Source organism: Sus scrofa, chromosome 8 (assembly GCF_054392235.1).
Source record: "Sus scrofa isolate SSC_HxYL_T2T_F1_AM1 chromosome 8, Sscrofa_HxYL_maternal_Yorkshire_Landrace_v2.0, whole genome shotgun sequence".
Classification (NCBI taxonomy): domain Eukaryota; kingdom Metazoa; phylum Chordata; class Mammalia; order Artiodactyla; family Suidae; genus Sus; species Sus scrofa.
This window is the reverse complement of record NC_139390.1, coordinates 12,490,784-12,506,650: the sequence shown is the minus strand read 5'-3', so window position 1 is coordinate 12,506,650 and position 15,867 is coordinate 12,490,784. Positions and strand designations below refer to the sequence as shown.

Genomic DNA, 15,867 nt, shown 5'->3' with positions numbered 1-15,867 from the left:
TCTGGGTGGGGTGAGAGGGCTAGAAGGCGTAGAAGAGCTCAGCAGGGAACTACAGGCAATTAGAATGGAAGAGATTCCATAGAAACTTTTTTTTTTGGTCTTTTCTATGGCCGCACCCGGGGCATATGGAGGTTCCCAGGCTAGGGGTCGAATTGGAACTGTTGCTGCCGGCCTACGCCACAGCCACAGATCCGAGCTGCATCTGCGACCTACATCACTGCTCACGGCAGCACCAGATCCCCAACCCACTGAGCAAGGCCAGGGATCGAACCCGCAACCTCATGGTTCCTAGTTGGATTCGTTAACCACTGAGCCACGACGGGAACTCCCGTGGAAATTTTCTGAAACTCAATGTTAAATAAAGGTAGAGTGGATCCAAATCAGGTGTCATTTTAGATGAAACTAATGTGGGGGGATTAGATAACTTTCACTTGGTGTTAAAACAGGAGAGCTGGGAAGGGAGGCACTCCAGCTGGCATCGTGGGAAAATGAATGACTACCTGTATGGGTGAGGGTTGGTCAAAGAAATAGAACCAATAAGGTGTGTGTGTGTGTATGTGTGTGTGTGCATGTGAGAGAGAGAGAGAGGGATTCATTTTATTTATTTATTTATTTTATTTAGGTCTTTTTAGGGCTGCACCTGAGGCATATGAAAATTCCTGGGCTAAGGGTCGAATCAGAGCTACAGATGCTGGCCTACACCACAGCCACAGCAATGCTGGATCCTCAACCCACTGAGCAAGGCCAGGGATTGAGTCCTCATGGATGCTAGTCAGGTTCATTACCACTAAGCCACAATGCGAACTCTGAGAGAGAGATTTATTATAAGGAATTGGCTCACATGATTGTGGAGACCAGCAAATCCCAATCTGCAGCATAGGCTGGCAGTCTGGAGATCCAGGAAGGAGGTGCAGTTTGGGTCCAGGGGCAGTTTGCTGGCAGAATTCCCTCATTCTCAGGGGAGGCCAGTCTTTTTCTTAAGGTCTTCAACTGCTTAGATGAGACCCCGCCATGTAAGGGAGGCCAATCTGCTTTACTTAAAGCCTACTGATTAACCCCATCCAAAAAATCCCTCCATAAAAACATCTGGAATAGTGTTTGACCAATATCTAGGTACCGTAACCTAATCAAGTTGACATAAAAATCACCATCACAGAACCCCTAGGGAAATCCCAACACAAAACAGCTGGGTTTATCCAACAGCTGCATTAGAGTAATATTCTAATCCCACCGGGTATTCACACACATCCAAGCCCTCTTTGTAATTTCATATCTTGTTCTCTCTCCCCTCTCCCCATTACTGTCTCATCCTGGTATGCCCTTCTCCAACCTTGCTTCCTTCACCACTGGAAAAAGTCTCCTCATCTTTCAAAGCTCAGATCAAGTGTCAGCTCTGGGACACTCTCTAATACCACATCCCATTCTGAAGAATGAATTCCTTCTTGGGTCCTAACTCCTCCTTGGGTCCTTTCTGCACGTGCTGTTAGAACACTGATCACATCGCCTTGCAACTGCTTGTACATCAGATATCAGATTATCAAAGTGATTAAAAGCATAAACTCTGGATCCAGACGGCCTCCATTTAATTCCTGACCTCGGCAAGTCACCCAACTTCTCTCCATGCCTTTGTTTCTGCATCTCTGAAATGGGACTAAAGGAGTATTACGCCAACAATCGGAGTTTGTAAAGAGGACCCGATGACTTATATGTATGACTTCTAGAACTGCACATGATGATAACCACTCCAAGAAATGGTAGTTATTTTCATTCTTTTTTCTTTCTTTTTTTTTTTTTTTTCGGGTCACACCTGTGGCATATGGAAGCTCCCAAGCTAGGGGTCAAATCAGAGCTGCAGCTCCCAGCCTTCACTACAGCGCATGGCAACACTGGATCCTTAACCCACTGAAGGGAGGCCAGGGATTGAACCCACATCCTCATGGATACTAGTTGGGTTTGTTCCCACTGAGCCTGACTGGAGCTCCCAGTTATTTTCATTCTTAGTGTTATTGTTGCTATCTGATTCCTGTGTCGTGTGGAACAGGAATGGAGGCCAGGGACATAGCGTATTCCTCCTTTTTGCATCCCTCCTAATATTGTGTGCAGTGGACCAATGATCCATAGCTATTTCCTGGAGTGTGCAGTACTTTATATTCATAGGGTGCTCTACAGTATACAAAGGCTGACCCCATTAGCACCCATTTAAGCCTCATGACAGCCTTGTGAGGTTATTAACATCCCCATTTTACAGAAGAAAAAACTGAGACGTGGACATTAAGGGAATCGTCCAATGTCACACACAAGTGGCAAGCAAGAGGCTCTAACTGCAAGGTAGGTGAGAAAGAAGGACAGGGATGCCGAATTTGGGAAAGTTTTTTTTTTTTTTTTTTTTTTTCCTGGCCCTGGGCACCACCCTTTCTCCTCCCGCTTCCTTCTTTTTACTGCCAGGAACACAGAGAGTCTGAGCTGTGAAACCTGGTAGAGGCGGTGGGAGGAGGAGGTTTCCCTTTGCACCACCGAACGGATTTTAGAAGGTCGTCAATACAAGATGTCCTCGGCCGTGACCGTGACCTCTTCTATTTTGGTCTTCATCTCCGGGAGTGGAATCTGACTGATGGCCACCACAACCAGGTTAGTGGCGTGGGCGGAGGCGCTGGCCACGCAGATCCAGAACGACTCTTCGTACTGTTCCTCCACCACCACGAAGCGGAAGAGCTTCTCCTGGAAGTTGGCGATTCGTTCCGTCAGGTCGTGAAATTTCACCGCGGCCACGAAGCTGGCGATGGCCAAGGCCACGACTCCGCCTGAAACCCCCAAAGGACACCCTCAGTCACCGCCCCTTTTTGCAAATCGATGACCACGTGTGAGGTGGCATGTCTGTGGCCCAAGCCACAAGTTCGCTTAGGGTTTCAAACATTCTTAGGGCGACCCAAGTTTTAATTTGCGTTTAGAAGCGGCAGATAATCCACAGTGGGAGGGGCGGAAGGTGTGGGAATGAGCCTCGTGTTAGATCCACTTTGAATCTCGACCTCTCTAATTTTTCCCTTCCGCGGTGGGCGCTCTGCACACGTGGGTAAACTCAGTCTCTACACTTTTCAGCAGGTGGGTGCCGACCCTGAGGGCTGTGATAGACCATCTTACTGGGCAGACTGGGGATCCCTGGAGGGCTAGATTGCTCTGTCCTCTTTAGTTGTCTTCTTTCCAAGCTTAAGGATAAGAGGACATAAGAGGAGGAGGAAAGGAGGGGTTGGGGGGGGGAACCTGGATGGATTTCAAGTTTCATGTCCTTCCCTACCTGTTTCTTCAGCCTTTAACCTTCCAGGTTCCCTCTGTTTCTCTCTCTCTTTCTCTCTCTCCCTCTCTCTCCTTTTCTCCTGCCCTGATTTTAATTCATATTTTAAAAATACATTTATTATGGTCTCTTTTTAGATTATTACTTCTTCATTGAAGAAATGTTGGACACCAGGGAAAATCATTCAGCTGAAAAGACAAATTTGATTTTTCCTAAAAGCCAAATATAAAGACTTTAAATATTTTAGTGTATTTCTCTGCGTTTCTCTCTCTTTAACAAAATCAATACTGTGGAACTCTTACCATTTTACACTTGATTTTTCCTCCCTTACTTGAATATTTTTCCATGATGTTAATTATTCTGTTACAGCAATTCTTTAAACTGGCGAATGATGTTTTATCGAAGCGACACTCCAAATTAATTTAAGTTTAATTAAATGTGACCTGTTTTTTAGACATCTGGATTGCTTCTAATTTTCCTGCTGCGGGAAACACCTTTCTTTCTTTCTTTTTTTTTGTCTTTTTGTCTTTTCTAGGGCTGCACTTGTGGCATGTGGAGGTTCCCAGGCTAGGGGTCCAATCGGAGCTGTAGCCACTGGCCTACACCACAGCCACAGCAACGCAGGATCCGAGCCACGTCTGCAACCTACACCACAGCTCATGGCAATGCCGGATCCTTAACCCACTGAGCAAGGCCAGGGATCGAACCCGCAACCTCATGGTTCCTAGTCGGATTCGCTAACAACACTGAGCCATGACGGGAACCCCAGAAAACACCTTTTAATGGACATTTTTGTTCTCTTTCCAGTTATTTCCTTAGCACATATTATTGTTTGGAATTGTTTAATCAAAGGATAGTCACATTTTTAATCCCTTTTGAATACTTTTTTTTTTTTTTCTGGCTGGCCTGCTGCATACGGAGTTCCCAGGCCAGGGATCAGATCTGAGCCACAGTTGCTGCCCGCAGCTCCAGTAATTCAGGATCCTTAACCCATCGTGCCAGGCCAGGAATCAAACCTGCGGCCCAGTGCTGCAGAGACTCTGCCAATCCCATTGTGCCCCAGTGGGAACTCTTTTATGTCTTTTTGACAGTAAAGCATTGTCAAATTGCTTTATTTTTAAATATTCTTGTTCGTAGAGCTTGAGAGTGTTATCTCTCTGAGGAAGGAAATTGACAGCGATGAGTATGTATTTAAAAGGCAGGACTTTCCACCTGCCAGCCACTGTGAGGATCAGGCAGAGGTAAACAAGTCTAGTTGGGGGTGAGCTGTGTTTATAAGAAATTCTACAGGATGGCCACAGCCTGCAAACTTAGGCAAATAAAGACAAAATAATCTATTTACTGCATTACATTCTTTTTTTTCTTGTCTTTTTAGGGCCACACCTGAGACATATGAAAGTTCCCAGGCTGGGGGTCAAATTGGAGCTATAGCTGCCAGCCTACCCCACGGACACAGCGACACCACACTCACGGCAATACCGGATCCTTCACCCGAGTGAGGCCAGGGATCAAACCCTTGTCCTCGTGGATACTAGTTGGATTTGTTGCGGTTGAGCCACAACGGGAACTCCGACTTACTGCATTCCATGCCCTGTAAACCATCACCTGTTTATCTGCTTTATGGTCATCCTGGATAAGGTAAAGGAAGGGAGGGGCTGTCGCCCTCAGGATCCCGTGATCACGGGACCTGGGTTTTCTGAAAGCATTCTTGGGATTTTGTTACTTTCGTTAGAGGTGATGTTTTTCAGCCCCTACCTAATTAACTAAATGTGAATTGATATCTGTGTATCAGTATATGCCCCCAAATCCACACACACACACACACACACACAAACACACACACACACACACACTCACACACACACATCTTTTGTCTTGGTTTCTATATTGGAAAATAGCTCATGATGGTCATAGATGAAACCATGGATTAATGAAAAGACAAAAGGCTTAGCGTCATTTATGCCTGGGTTGGAATCCCAGCTCAGTGCTTCATCTCTGCGTGACTTTGGGTGCATCTTCCAACGTCTCTGAGCTTCAGGCTCTTCACCTGTAGATATGGGTCTAATAACACGGCCTCATAGGGAGGCGGTGAGCTCTACAGAAATTGAGGCATATAAACCCCTCAAGTCCTTCTCTACCGTCATTTGTGAGGTTCCTCCAGGCTCAGCACCACTCTTCACTTGTCCCATGGTCCCTGCCTCCCAGCCCCCAGCTCGCTGTCTTCTCCATCACCCCGACTTTTCGTTGTCACTCTATGTCCTTAGCCCCTCGTGCATGCTCACAATTTGGTTCCTTATGATGACAGAGATGCTGCAACTTTTAGTAAAAAAGACATTAATGCCTATGAAGAAGGCCACAGGCCCTGGGAGGGGAAGGAGGAGGCATTTTGGTTCCTTCACACGTCTGCCCCCCTACTTGGAACTCAGCCTCCTGATGGCATGGACAGGAATCTCTCTCCCCAGGGGCTTTCCTTACCTGCAAGAACATTCCACAGGCAGATGCCGCCGGGGCCGTTGACCGCGCGGTACGGGACCTGGATCATGTTGAGAATGGCAAAGCCCGTGCTGACCAGAGCCAGCGCCAAGGCCAAGAAGAGGAGCAGCAGAATCATCACGTGCAGACCTGCGTTGAGCTCCCGCACCAGGTGTGGAAAGACTGGGGAGAGAAGACACAGCCGACACATCAGCCTCAGAGCTCGGTCACGTTCATATGGCCCAAGCTTGCTTACCACGAAGGCTTCTGTAGACGGGAGTGAGGGCCAGGCTGCAAGTGCTGGGTTTTCAAAAAGCAGGAGACTTCCTGAGAGATGACTTCGTAGCCCCCAGATTCCCTCCGTGTCTGTTGACCAACACTTGTCTCTTCCCTGGAGTGGATGCAAAATCAAAATGTGCCCTGGCCGGGCACTGAAGATGATGGACCTCACAGCTCTGGGATCTGGTATGAGTGGATGCACACAACCCCCAGATGGTGTCTCTTTAGCAAAGGAGGCTGGCAAGAGAGTCTGTCGGTGAAGGTTGATCACAGTGCTTTATTCTGGATCAGAGAGAAGCCTTCATTAAATCAGAGACTTCAAAGAACTCGGAGGCATATCTTGAAGAGTGCAGAAGCGTGCAGCAAAGTGAAGCCTAGATGTAGCATCCAACATTCCGAGTTCAAATCCTAGCTTTACTGTTTTGCATCAATTACAAAATGAGGTCATCTAAACCCTACTTCTCCTACTCACCTTACATATTGAATGGGTCAAGTGAAGTGGGGTAGGAATAATTACAGTACCCACTTGGTGGCACTAATTCGTAGCCAGGAGCATCATGGTTTTTGTTTGTTTGTTTGTTTGTTTTTTTAGAAAGAAAGATTTTATTGGTGCTACGTACCCATGCGTTCTATTCTCAGCGGCCAGGAGTCTCCTGCATCCTGGGGATCCTGTGCACAGAGCTGCCTCTGGCATCTTGGGTTCTTCATGACTCACGCTGCATGATACTGTATTAGAATATTCACTTGCCGTATTAATGTGGCAGGATAATCTAGTGAAATATTTGGGTTTGTTTTCTCTATATTTGTCACCACATACTGTCCGTGAAGATTAATGATATACCAGAGTAGATTCAAATATTTTCTGGGAAGGAGTTCTCAAAAATGGTGCCTGTGGTTGTTGCTATTATTTTGCTCTCTGACTTGGGCAAAGTCAAGTGATCTCAAGCCTCAGTTTCCTCATCTGTATAATGGGGATAGTAATTGTTGTTTATGAATTGAGAGTAACTAGCACTTACTGCCCCTAGCCGTGGGCTGAGCACTTTTCATCTGTTATCTCATCCAATCCCTTTTTTTTTTTTTTTTTTTTGGCTTTTTAGGGCCACACCTTCAGCTTATGGAAGTTCCCAGGCTAGGAGTCAAATCGGAGCTACAGCTGCCAGCCGACACCACAGTCATAGCAGCTTGGGATCTGATCTGCGTCTTTGACCTACGCCATAGCTCATGGCAACGCCGGATCCCCAACCCACAGAGTGAAGCCAGGGATCGAACCCCCATCCTCATGGATATTAATCAGATTTGTTTCCACTGAGCCACGACGGGAACTTCTCATCCAATCCTTATGACAAGGATATGAAGTAGATTTTATTAAACTCCTTTCCCCACAGGCCTGGAGACGCTTAGTCCCTTATCTTCAGGCAAGGTGACCCTGAGCTCTATTTAGGACCATAGTCCTATATGCCAGGTGGTATTTAGAGTTCAGAGTTAATGATTTTAGTTGTTATAAATGAATGATTTAAAATAATGAAAGCTTGGAGTTCCCGTTGTGGCTCAGTGGTAAAGAACCCAACTAGTATCCATGAGGATGTGGGTTCAATCCCTGGCCTTGCTCAGTGGGTTAAGGATCCGGCATTGCTGTGAGCTGTAGCATAGGTCGCAGATATGGCTCGTATCTGTCGTTGCCGTGGCTGTGGCGTAGGCTGGCTGCTACAGTTCCAATTCGACCCCTAGCCTGGGAACTTCCATATGCCACATGTGAGGCCCTAAAAAAAAGAAGAAAGTAAAATAAAAATAAAAATAAAATAATATGATGGAAGCTAAAGAACTCCTGGGCATCCTGGGCACCCCTTCCTCTGCATCTCCTCTACAGGTTTCTACTGAACACCTCCTGGTCAAATCTGGGTCCATCTCTTGAACTCCGATCTCTCTGCGTTATTATGTAGTACCACTGACCAGCCTGGCTTTGGCCCCGATCAGAATCCAGGGCTCAAAGCTTTCCTGATTCCACACGTTCCCTGACCATGTTCCCCTCTGGCTTCTTTGCTAGCTCACCTGCCCACCTTTATCCATGGAAGACTGGTGATCAAGAATTTTTGCCTTCTCCCTTTCAAGTGTCCTTTCCACTCAGGAGTTTCCAGACACTCCATGCTTACGTCTTTAGTTCCGATCTTTCTTTCCAGTTCTGTATTTCCATGTAGTTTTATCTCCATGTAGTTACCTCATGGGCACCAGAAACTTTACCCTGGAAAATGAACTCCTTCTAAGGGGTTTGTTTCTGTGGACTTTTCTCTTTTATTACTGTACCTTACATCTCACTGTCCTTTAGATTTTCTCTCTCTCTCTCTCTCTCTTTTTTTTTTTTTTTTTTTTTTTTTGTCCTTTTCCCTCATCTAGGGCTGCTCCTGTGGCATATGGAGGTTCCCAGGCTAGGGGTCGAATCCGAGCTATAGCCAACCTGCCTACACCAGAGTCACAGCAACGAGGCATCTGAGCCACGTCTGCAACCTACACCACAGCTCATAGCAACACTGGATCCTTAACCCACTGAGCAAGGCCAGGGATCAAACCTGCAACCTCATGGTTCCTAGTCAGATTCGTTAACCACTGCGCCACGTGGGGAACTCCAAGATTTTTTTTTTTTTTCTTAATTGCAAACTTAGCCCCTTTGCATTTCAAATTTGGTAGCTTAGGCCTGATTACCTAATTGTCTCATTATCCCCTTTCTTGCACATACAATCCTCAGGACACAGTATCAGCCTAGTAATCTTCACCAAACACTTAAAATAGAAAATGACCACCTATGTGATGGGCAAAGATCAAAAGGTTTGCTAATACACCGTGTTGACGAAGGCATGGGGAAGGCGCCGCTGTCAAACCTTTCAGGGGTATTAATTCATACAACCTCCTTAGAGGGCAGCCTGGCAACCTCTATCAAAGCAACTTCACGTCCAGGAAAAGCACTCCCATGTGTGCTCAAAGCTGTATCTATTGGATATTCATTACAGTAGCAAAAGACTGGAGGAAAACCAAAATATGAATCAATAGGAGATTGATTTAATAAACTAAAGCACAGTCACACGACGCAACTTAAAAAAAATCATATCCGTATAATGATATGAAACCCATCTCCAGATTTGATTTAATAAAAAATTGAGAAATAGCCATATTACAGTGACAGGGGGGAGGGGGTTTGGGGTACATGGAGTGATGTGGAGAGGCGTGGGGAAAGAGTGCCCTGGCCTTAGCTTCTACAGCAGGATAGGTATTGACTATAGTAAAAAAATCTTTACTGGCAAGGACTGAATCTCATTCAGCCCCCACGGTCACAGGCCATACCCCAAGGCTCCGGATCTCCTAGTTAATTGAGATCTTGCTATTTTTCATGTGTCGTTATTTAGAAATTCAAATCTTTTCTCAGGAGTTTTAATGTGTCAGTTCCTTCTGTTGATAATCTTTTTAAGGGTGACTCTATATTTGCTTTTGTCACTCAAACGCCATCCCAGGAAAGCTGTTGCTTGCTTGCCTTTCATATTCATACCCAGTTTCCAAAAGTTTGGGACATCTCTGACTTAAGGATTAAATTTAAGTTTCCAGGAGTTCTCACTGTGGCACAGTGGATTAACAGTCCCACTGCAGGAGTTCCCGTTGTGGCTCAGTGGAAACGAATCTGACTAGGAACCATGAGGTTGCAGGTTCCATCCCCGGCCTTGCTCCGTGGCTTAAGTATCTGGTGTTGCCATGACCTGTGGTGTAGGTCGCAGACATGACTTAGATCCTAGGTTGCTGTGGCTGTGGTGTGGGCCACTGGCTACAGCTCCGATTTGACACCTTGCCTGGGAACCTCTATATGCCATGGGTGCGGTCCTAAAAAGTGGGGGAGAAAAAAAAAAAGAATCCCACTGCCGCAGCTCGGGGCACTGCAGAGGCAGGGCTTCAGATCCCAAGCTTGGTGCAGTGGGTTAAAGATCCGGTGTTGCTGTAACTGCGGTGTAGGACACAGCTGTGGCTCGGATTCAATCCCTAGCCCTGGGAACTTTCATATGCCTTGGGTGCAGCCACAAAAGAAAAAAAAATTAAGTTTTCCAGCTTGAAATCCACAACCATAAAAGCATACGATCCATAGTGACAAGTGACAATAGCTACATGTATTGAGTACAGACTGCATGCCAGCACATACACACTTTTTTCCCTTTTACTGCTCATGGCTACCCTCTCTCACTCCTAAAAATGAGTCTTAGAAATGGAAGGTTAAATAGCTTAGCCAGGGTCACATGGCCAGGAAGGGCTGCCTTCAGGATATTGCCAAAGGAGCTACTGCAGGAAAATCAGATAACTTGGATAAGCAAGGATTTAAAACATTTAATCCTAGGAGAGCTGGAATTTTAGAGGTCTTATTTTGAATCTGAATAACTATTCTTATTGTATATGTATTAAACCTACCTCATTTGAACCCCAGAAGTCATTCACCATTGTATCAGCATCTCTAATTAGATAATTACCTGATTATTATAAAATTTGTTTGCTCCTCACTCCAGAAAAGTCCATCAGGGCCTCTTGCCATGGCAAGGCAAAAAATATTGAATTTTCATTGTTTTAAATTGAAGTATGGTTAATTTACAGCTTTGTGCCAATTTCTGCTGTACAGCAAAGTGATCCAGTCATATATACATATATATATATGTATGTATACACACACATTCCTTTTCTCACATTATCTTCCATCATGTTCTATCCCAAGAAATTAAGTATGTGAACAATATTAAGAAAGTAAATCACTGATATATTGGATTTCATTAAAATGAAAACAATCTGCTGTATGAAAGACAATGTTAAAAAAAATGACAACACAGCCCCTGAATGGGAGAAAATTTTTGCAAAAGACACATCTGAGAAAGGACAGTTATCTAAGCTAGATAATGATAAGGAAAGCATGTGATTTGAATACAGATGCAGGTCCTGGCTGCAGATGGAATGTGTAGGGGGGCGGGAATGAGGAGGGAACCAAAACTAGAGATTACCAACCCCCTGCTATGTACACCTGGCGTTTCGGCAGGTGCTTTTTCACTCATTGATGTCTCTGCTTTCCCCTGAGAAGGGAGAGGGCTGAGGGAAAGGACCTTTTGCCCGCTGAGTTGCTCCAGTGGGCAAACAGGAAGTGCTCCTTTGCTTCTTCTGGCTAGAGGTAGTTAACATTTCTGTGAGCTGAGATGGAAGGGGTTTAGTTGGCACCACCGTGGAAGGGCTCAGCCTTGTCCTGCCCTCCTTCAGCCTCCTCTGTCTGCAGAGACTGCCTCTGCTTTAGCTGCTTCTCCAGAAACAGTGCTTGTGCCGAGACACACCTGCACAGAGAGAGGACCGCGTGAAGAGAGATGGGGGGAATGCCATATGTAGGGTGGAGTGATGCCGCCCCAAGCCAAGGGGCATCTGAGGCTACCGGAAGCTGGACAAGGCAAGGAAAGCTCCTTCTAGAGGTTTCAGAAGGGGCCTGGCCCTGTCGACCACCTGATTTCTTTTTTTTCCTTTTTTTTTTTTTTCAGGGCCACACCTGTGGCATATGAACGTTCCCAGGCTAGAGGTCAAATCTGAGCTGTACTTCTGGCCTGTGCCACAGCCACAGCAATGCTGATCCTTTAACCCACTGAGTGAGGCCAGGGATGGAACCTGCATCTTCATGGATACTAGTTGAGTCTGTTACCGCTGAGCCACAACAGGAACTCCCCCCACTGTTCTTTGTTTGTTTGTTTGTTTGTTTGCTTTTTAAGTCTACACCTGTGCCTTATGGAAGTTCCCAGGCTAGGGGCTGAATCTGCGCCGCATCTGCGACCTACCCCCCAGCTTGCAGCAACAACGCCGGATCCTAACCCACTGAGTGAGGTCAGAGATTGAATGTGCCTCCTCGAAGACCTTATGATGGGTTCTTAACCAGCTGAGCCAAAAATTTAAAAAAAATTAAAATATATTTTAGACAACCTGATTTCTGACTTCTAACCTCCAGAACTGTGAGAGAACAAATTTCCGTTGTTTAAGCCACCCAGTTTTGGTACTTTATTATGGCAGCGTGAGGGAGCAGATACACGATGCACCCTCTCAAAATGACCCCTTAGTCATTTCCAGCAGGAGCTGTCATTCTACATCCCCCCACTCTGGAGAATCCGGTTTCATCTGCCACCTCCCCAACATCCTCTGCTCAATTCCAGGAGACCAGTAAAGACTGCTGGGGTGACACTCTGCCTTGGGAAAGGTGCCAGTCACAGATTCCAAAGGAACAACATGCAGTAGTGGAAGGTGGGCTGACTTGTGTTGGGGCTTGGCTCTGGGCACTCTTGGCTCTTGAGCAGGTTGCTTAGCCTCTCTGAGCCTCATTCTTCTCCTACCTGGCAGGTGGTGGAGGCTTAGTGTCATAGGTCCCATGTCTTGCGTCTTGTATATGGACATTCCATATGAATGAGTTTAAAGGTATTTTATCGTTAATCATTCAGCCACAGTTTTTGAGCACCTACTGTGTGCCAGACACTGTTCTAGGGGTTTGGGATCATCACTTGGACAAAATCCTTGCCCTAATGGGGTACATACTAAACGGATGGAGACAGATAATAATAAATATAACAGATAAATAAATTATCTAACATGTAAGGAGGTGGTTATGAAGGTAACATGATGTTATCTATCATGCTATATAATTACATGGGATATTTTTATTATATTCCCTAGGCACTATCTGACTTATTAAAGTCTTTGTAATATTACTACTTTTGCTTCTGTTGCTCCCTTGCTCAAGCTTTAGAAAGTCTTTCATGAAGTTTTTTTTTTTTTTCTTTTTTTTTCTTTTTAGGGCCGCACCTGTGGCCTATGGAAGTTCCCAGGCTAGGGGTCGAATCAGAGCTGTAGCCACTGGCCTATGCCACAGCCACAGCAACGCCAGATTCGAGCCACATCTGTGACCTATACCACAGCTCATGGCAACATGGGATCCTTAATCCCCTGAGTGAGGCCACGGATCGAACCTGTGTCCTCATGGATACTAGTTGGATTTGTTTCCCCTAAGCCATGATGGGAACTCAGTTCTGTTTTTTTTTTTTTTTTTTGTCTTTTTGCTATTTCTTTGGGCCGCTCCTGCGGCATATGGAGGTTCCCAGGTTAGGGGTCTAATTGGAGCTGCAGCTGCCAGCCTACGCCAGAGCCACAGCAACTCAGGATCCGAGCCGCGTCTGCAACCTACACCACAGCTCACGGCAACGCCGTATCGTTAACCCACTGAGCAAGGGCAGGGACCGAACCCGCAACCTCATGGTTCCTAGTCGGATTCGTTAACCACTGTGCCACGACGGGAACTCCTCAGTTATGTTTTTAACAGAGCTATTTTCCAGATACTCCTTGTCCAATTTAATTTCTGGGTAAATATAAATATTCCCAGAGATTTTTTTCACCTACTATACATAACATATATATATATCCTTCCTATATATAAATGATGCCAATTTGCATTAATTATTTGTCAATGTTTCCAGCTTTGTCTTTATGTGTTTAATAAGATATCCTGCCCAGGATTCTAAAAACTACAATTCTGAAATATAAAATAAAATAAAAGTTTTTATCCCTTTGTATTTGCATTATGTTGACTGATTATGATTTTGTAGGATACTGTTCTGTCACCAGCGATCTCATTGTATGATTCCAAAAGCTTGCACAATATGCCTTTTTTCAGTTTTTCCTTGCCAGAAGATCCTCCATAAGCTGGAGTTGGATTCCTGCTCTGTTTACCTGCAGAGCAGCTCTGACGTGACATTTGGATGCCCGCCAGCCCATGTGGGTTCCAGCTCACGTTCGGGGACAGCGGCCCTGCCAAGGTCTCCCTGCCAGGAAACATCCGGGTTGGGCTTTGAACCCAGGAAGTCTGACTCCAGAGCCCCTTTGCTTTTTCTCAGATTCTGAAACTTTTATATAAACAGAAGTGGAGAGTTCATTTCAGCAGGCAGTCTACACCCTTGGGCCAGGCTGGCCAAGCATACCCAAGTCACTTGGCCTGGGTCTAAAGTCTGGCTCTCTTTCCTGCCAGGCTGACCTCAGACACGTTATGTAACCCTTCCAAGCCTCAGTGTAGTCCTCTGCAAAATGGGAAGGTTTTTAATTCCTTCCTTATAAATTTGGTATAAGGCTTAAAAGAGAGAAGCCATGTAAAGCATTTAGTGGAATGTCTGACACATGTAAGCATTCTATATATATATATATACTGTCTTTTTAGTGCCACACCTGTGGCATACGGAGGTTCCCAGGCTAGGGGTCTGATTGGAGCTGCAGCCTCTGGCCTACACCACAGCCACAGCAACGGCAGATCTGAGCCGTATCTGCAACCTACACCACAACTCATGGCAATGCCGGATCCTTAACCCATGGAGGAAGGCCAGGGATGGAACCTGCGTCCTCACTGGTGCTAGTCAGATTTGTTTCCGCTGAGCCATGACGGGAACTCCAGCACTCAATATTTTAGTAGTGATTATTCCTAGGCATAAACTACAAAAATATACAAATCCCTATTTCTAATGTTTCTATAAGCTTTGGCAGGGGAAAAAAAAACAAGGTCTCTTTTTGGAGCTGAACAAGATTAAGTCCTTGGCTTATTGTGGACTTTATCACTATGCTTTAGATTGAAGCAGCACTTGAATTCCTCATTTGGACATAAGCACTCTTATAAGTACTTAAAAATAAGTGTTCGAAGGCAGCTTTCCTGCCCCCCCAGTGTACTCACTTGTGAATTGGGACCGGCGGCCCCCCAGCCCGCACTGTCGCACCTTACACCCGCGGAAGAGTCCATAGTAAATGTCCCCGATGAATTTCACCAGCTCTGGATCCGTGGCGTTGACGAGATCCACTCCAGTCTGACAAAGAATTTTCCCACTCAGCCAGTGGGGTACCACCAGAGCAATGACGATCAGGATGAAGGAGGAGAAGCTGAGTAAAGATGCCAGCCCATACCACACCTTTTTGAACCATCCAGGCATCCTAGTGGGTGCAGGTCATGCCCCAGGTGTCCTAGCAACAGTGAGGGTCCTTGGCATCTTTGGGACACTCGAGCATCCTGTGCGTCAACGTCAGCTCTTCCAAATGCACCGTTTCAAGATTTCAGGTCCATCTCCTGAAGGGAGAGACTGGTGGTCCTCCCTCAGCGCCTGCGTCCACAGCCCGTGTTTCCTACGACCTCAGCGCAGGTCTCTACAGAGACAGTCTTCATCTGACTTGTGTGTAGAGGAGTGTGTTACCGAAGGAAGTAACCCTATCTCTCCCACTAGACTAATGTTTCAGCAGAGAGTGTAATTGTTCCCCGTTTCAGGTATTTGAATAACCCTGGTGTGGACCTCTTAATGAGGAGGAAGTTTTTAGCAGGCAAAATTGGGTGGATCTGACTGTAAGAGACCCTAGCCAGTTGCAAAAAATACACATGGTGGAAGGAAAACAAAAATGGAATGATGAGCGCTCGAATATTGCCAACAAGGCACAGTATCGAATGTTGATCTCTGATGCAAGCCTCGGCATTTCTGTCTCTAAAATGTCACTGCTGTCAGAATCCCCCGAGATGTTATTAATTCCATGAAATGATCTCTGTTCTCTAGCCTTTTAATTGAAATGTGTAAACAAGTCTTTATGATTCCGAGATTTATCATCCGGTGAATCTGAGGTGGGTAAAACTGCAAAATGGGTCAGAGTCAATTTGTGACTGCTGGGGCTGTCTGGACCCCAACACTTACAGCCTCCCTTTACCTCCCATCTGTTGTGTCGTCTGAAATGGGAAAGTGTCAGAGTTCCCATCGTGGCTCAGCAAACCCGACTAGCAT

General features: G+C 45.8%; 1 protein-coding gene across 1 annotated transcript; it reads right to left on the bottom strand.

Moving 5' to 3' along the window:
• Positions 1-2,535: 2,535 nt before the first annotated feature.
• CLRN2 (clarin 2) lies at positions 2,536-15,036 on the bottom strand. The gene is made up of 3 exons (XM_003482347.3): positions 14,784-15,036; positions 5,765-5,944; positions 2,536-2,801 (listed from the first exon to the last, which is right to left on the bottom strand). The coding sequence occupies exons 1-3, from the start codon at positions 15,034-15,036 to the stop codon at positions 2,536-2,538; spliced, it is 699 nt and encodes a 232-aa protein (XP_003482395.2).
• Positions 15,037-15,867: the final 831 nt, after the last annotated feature.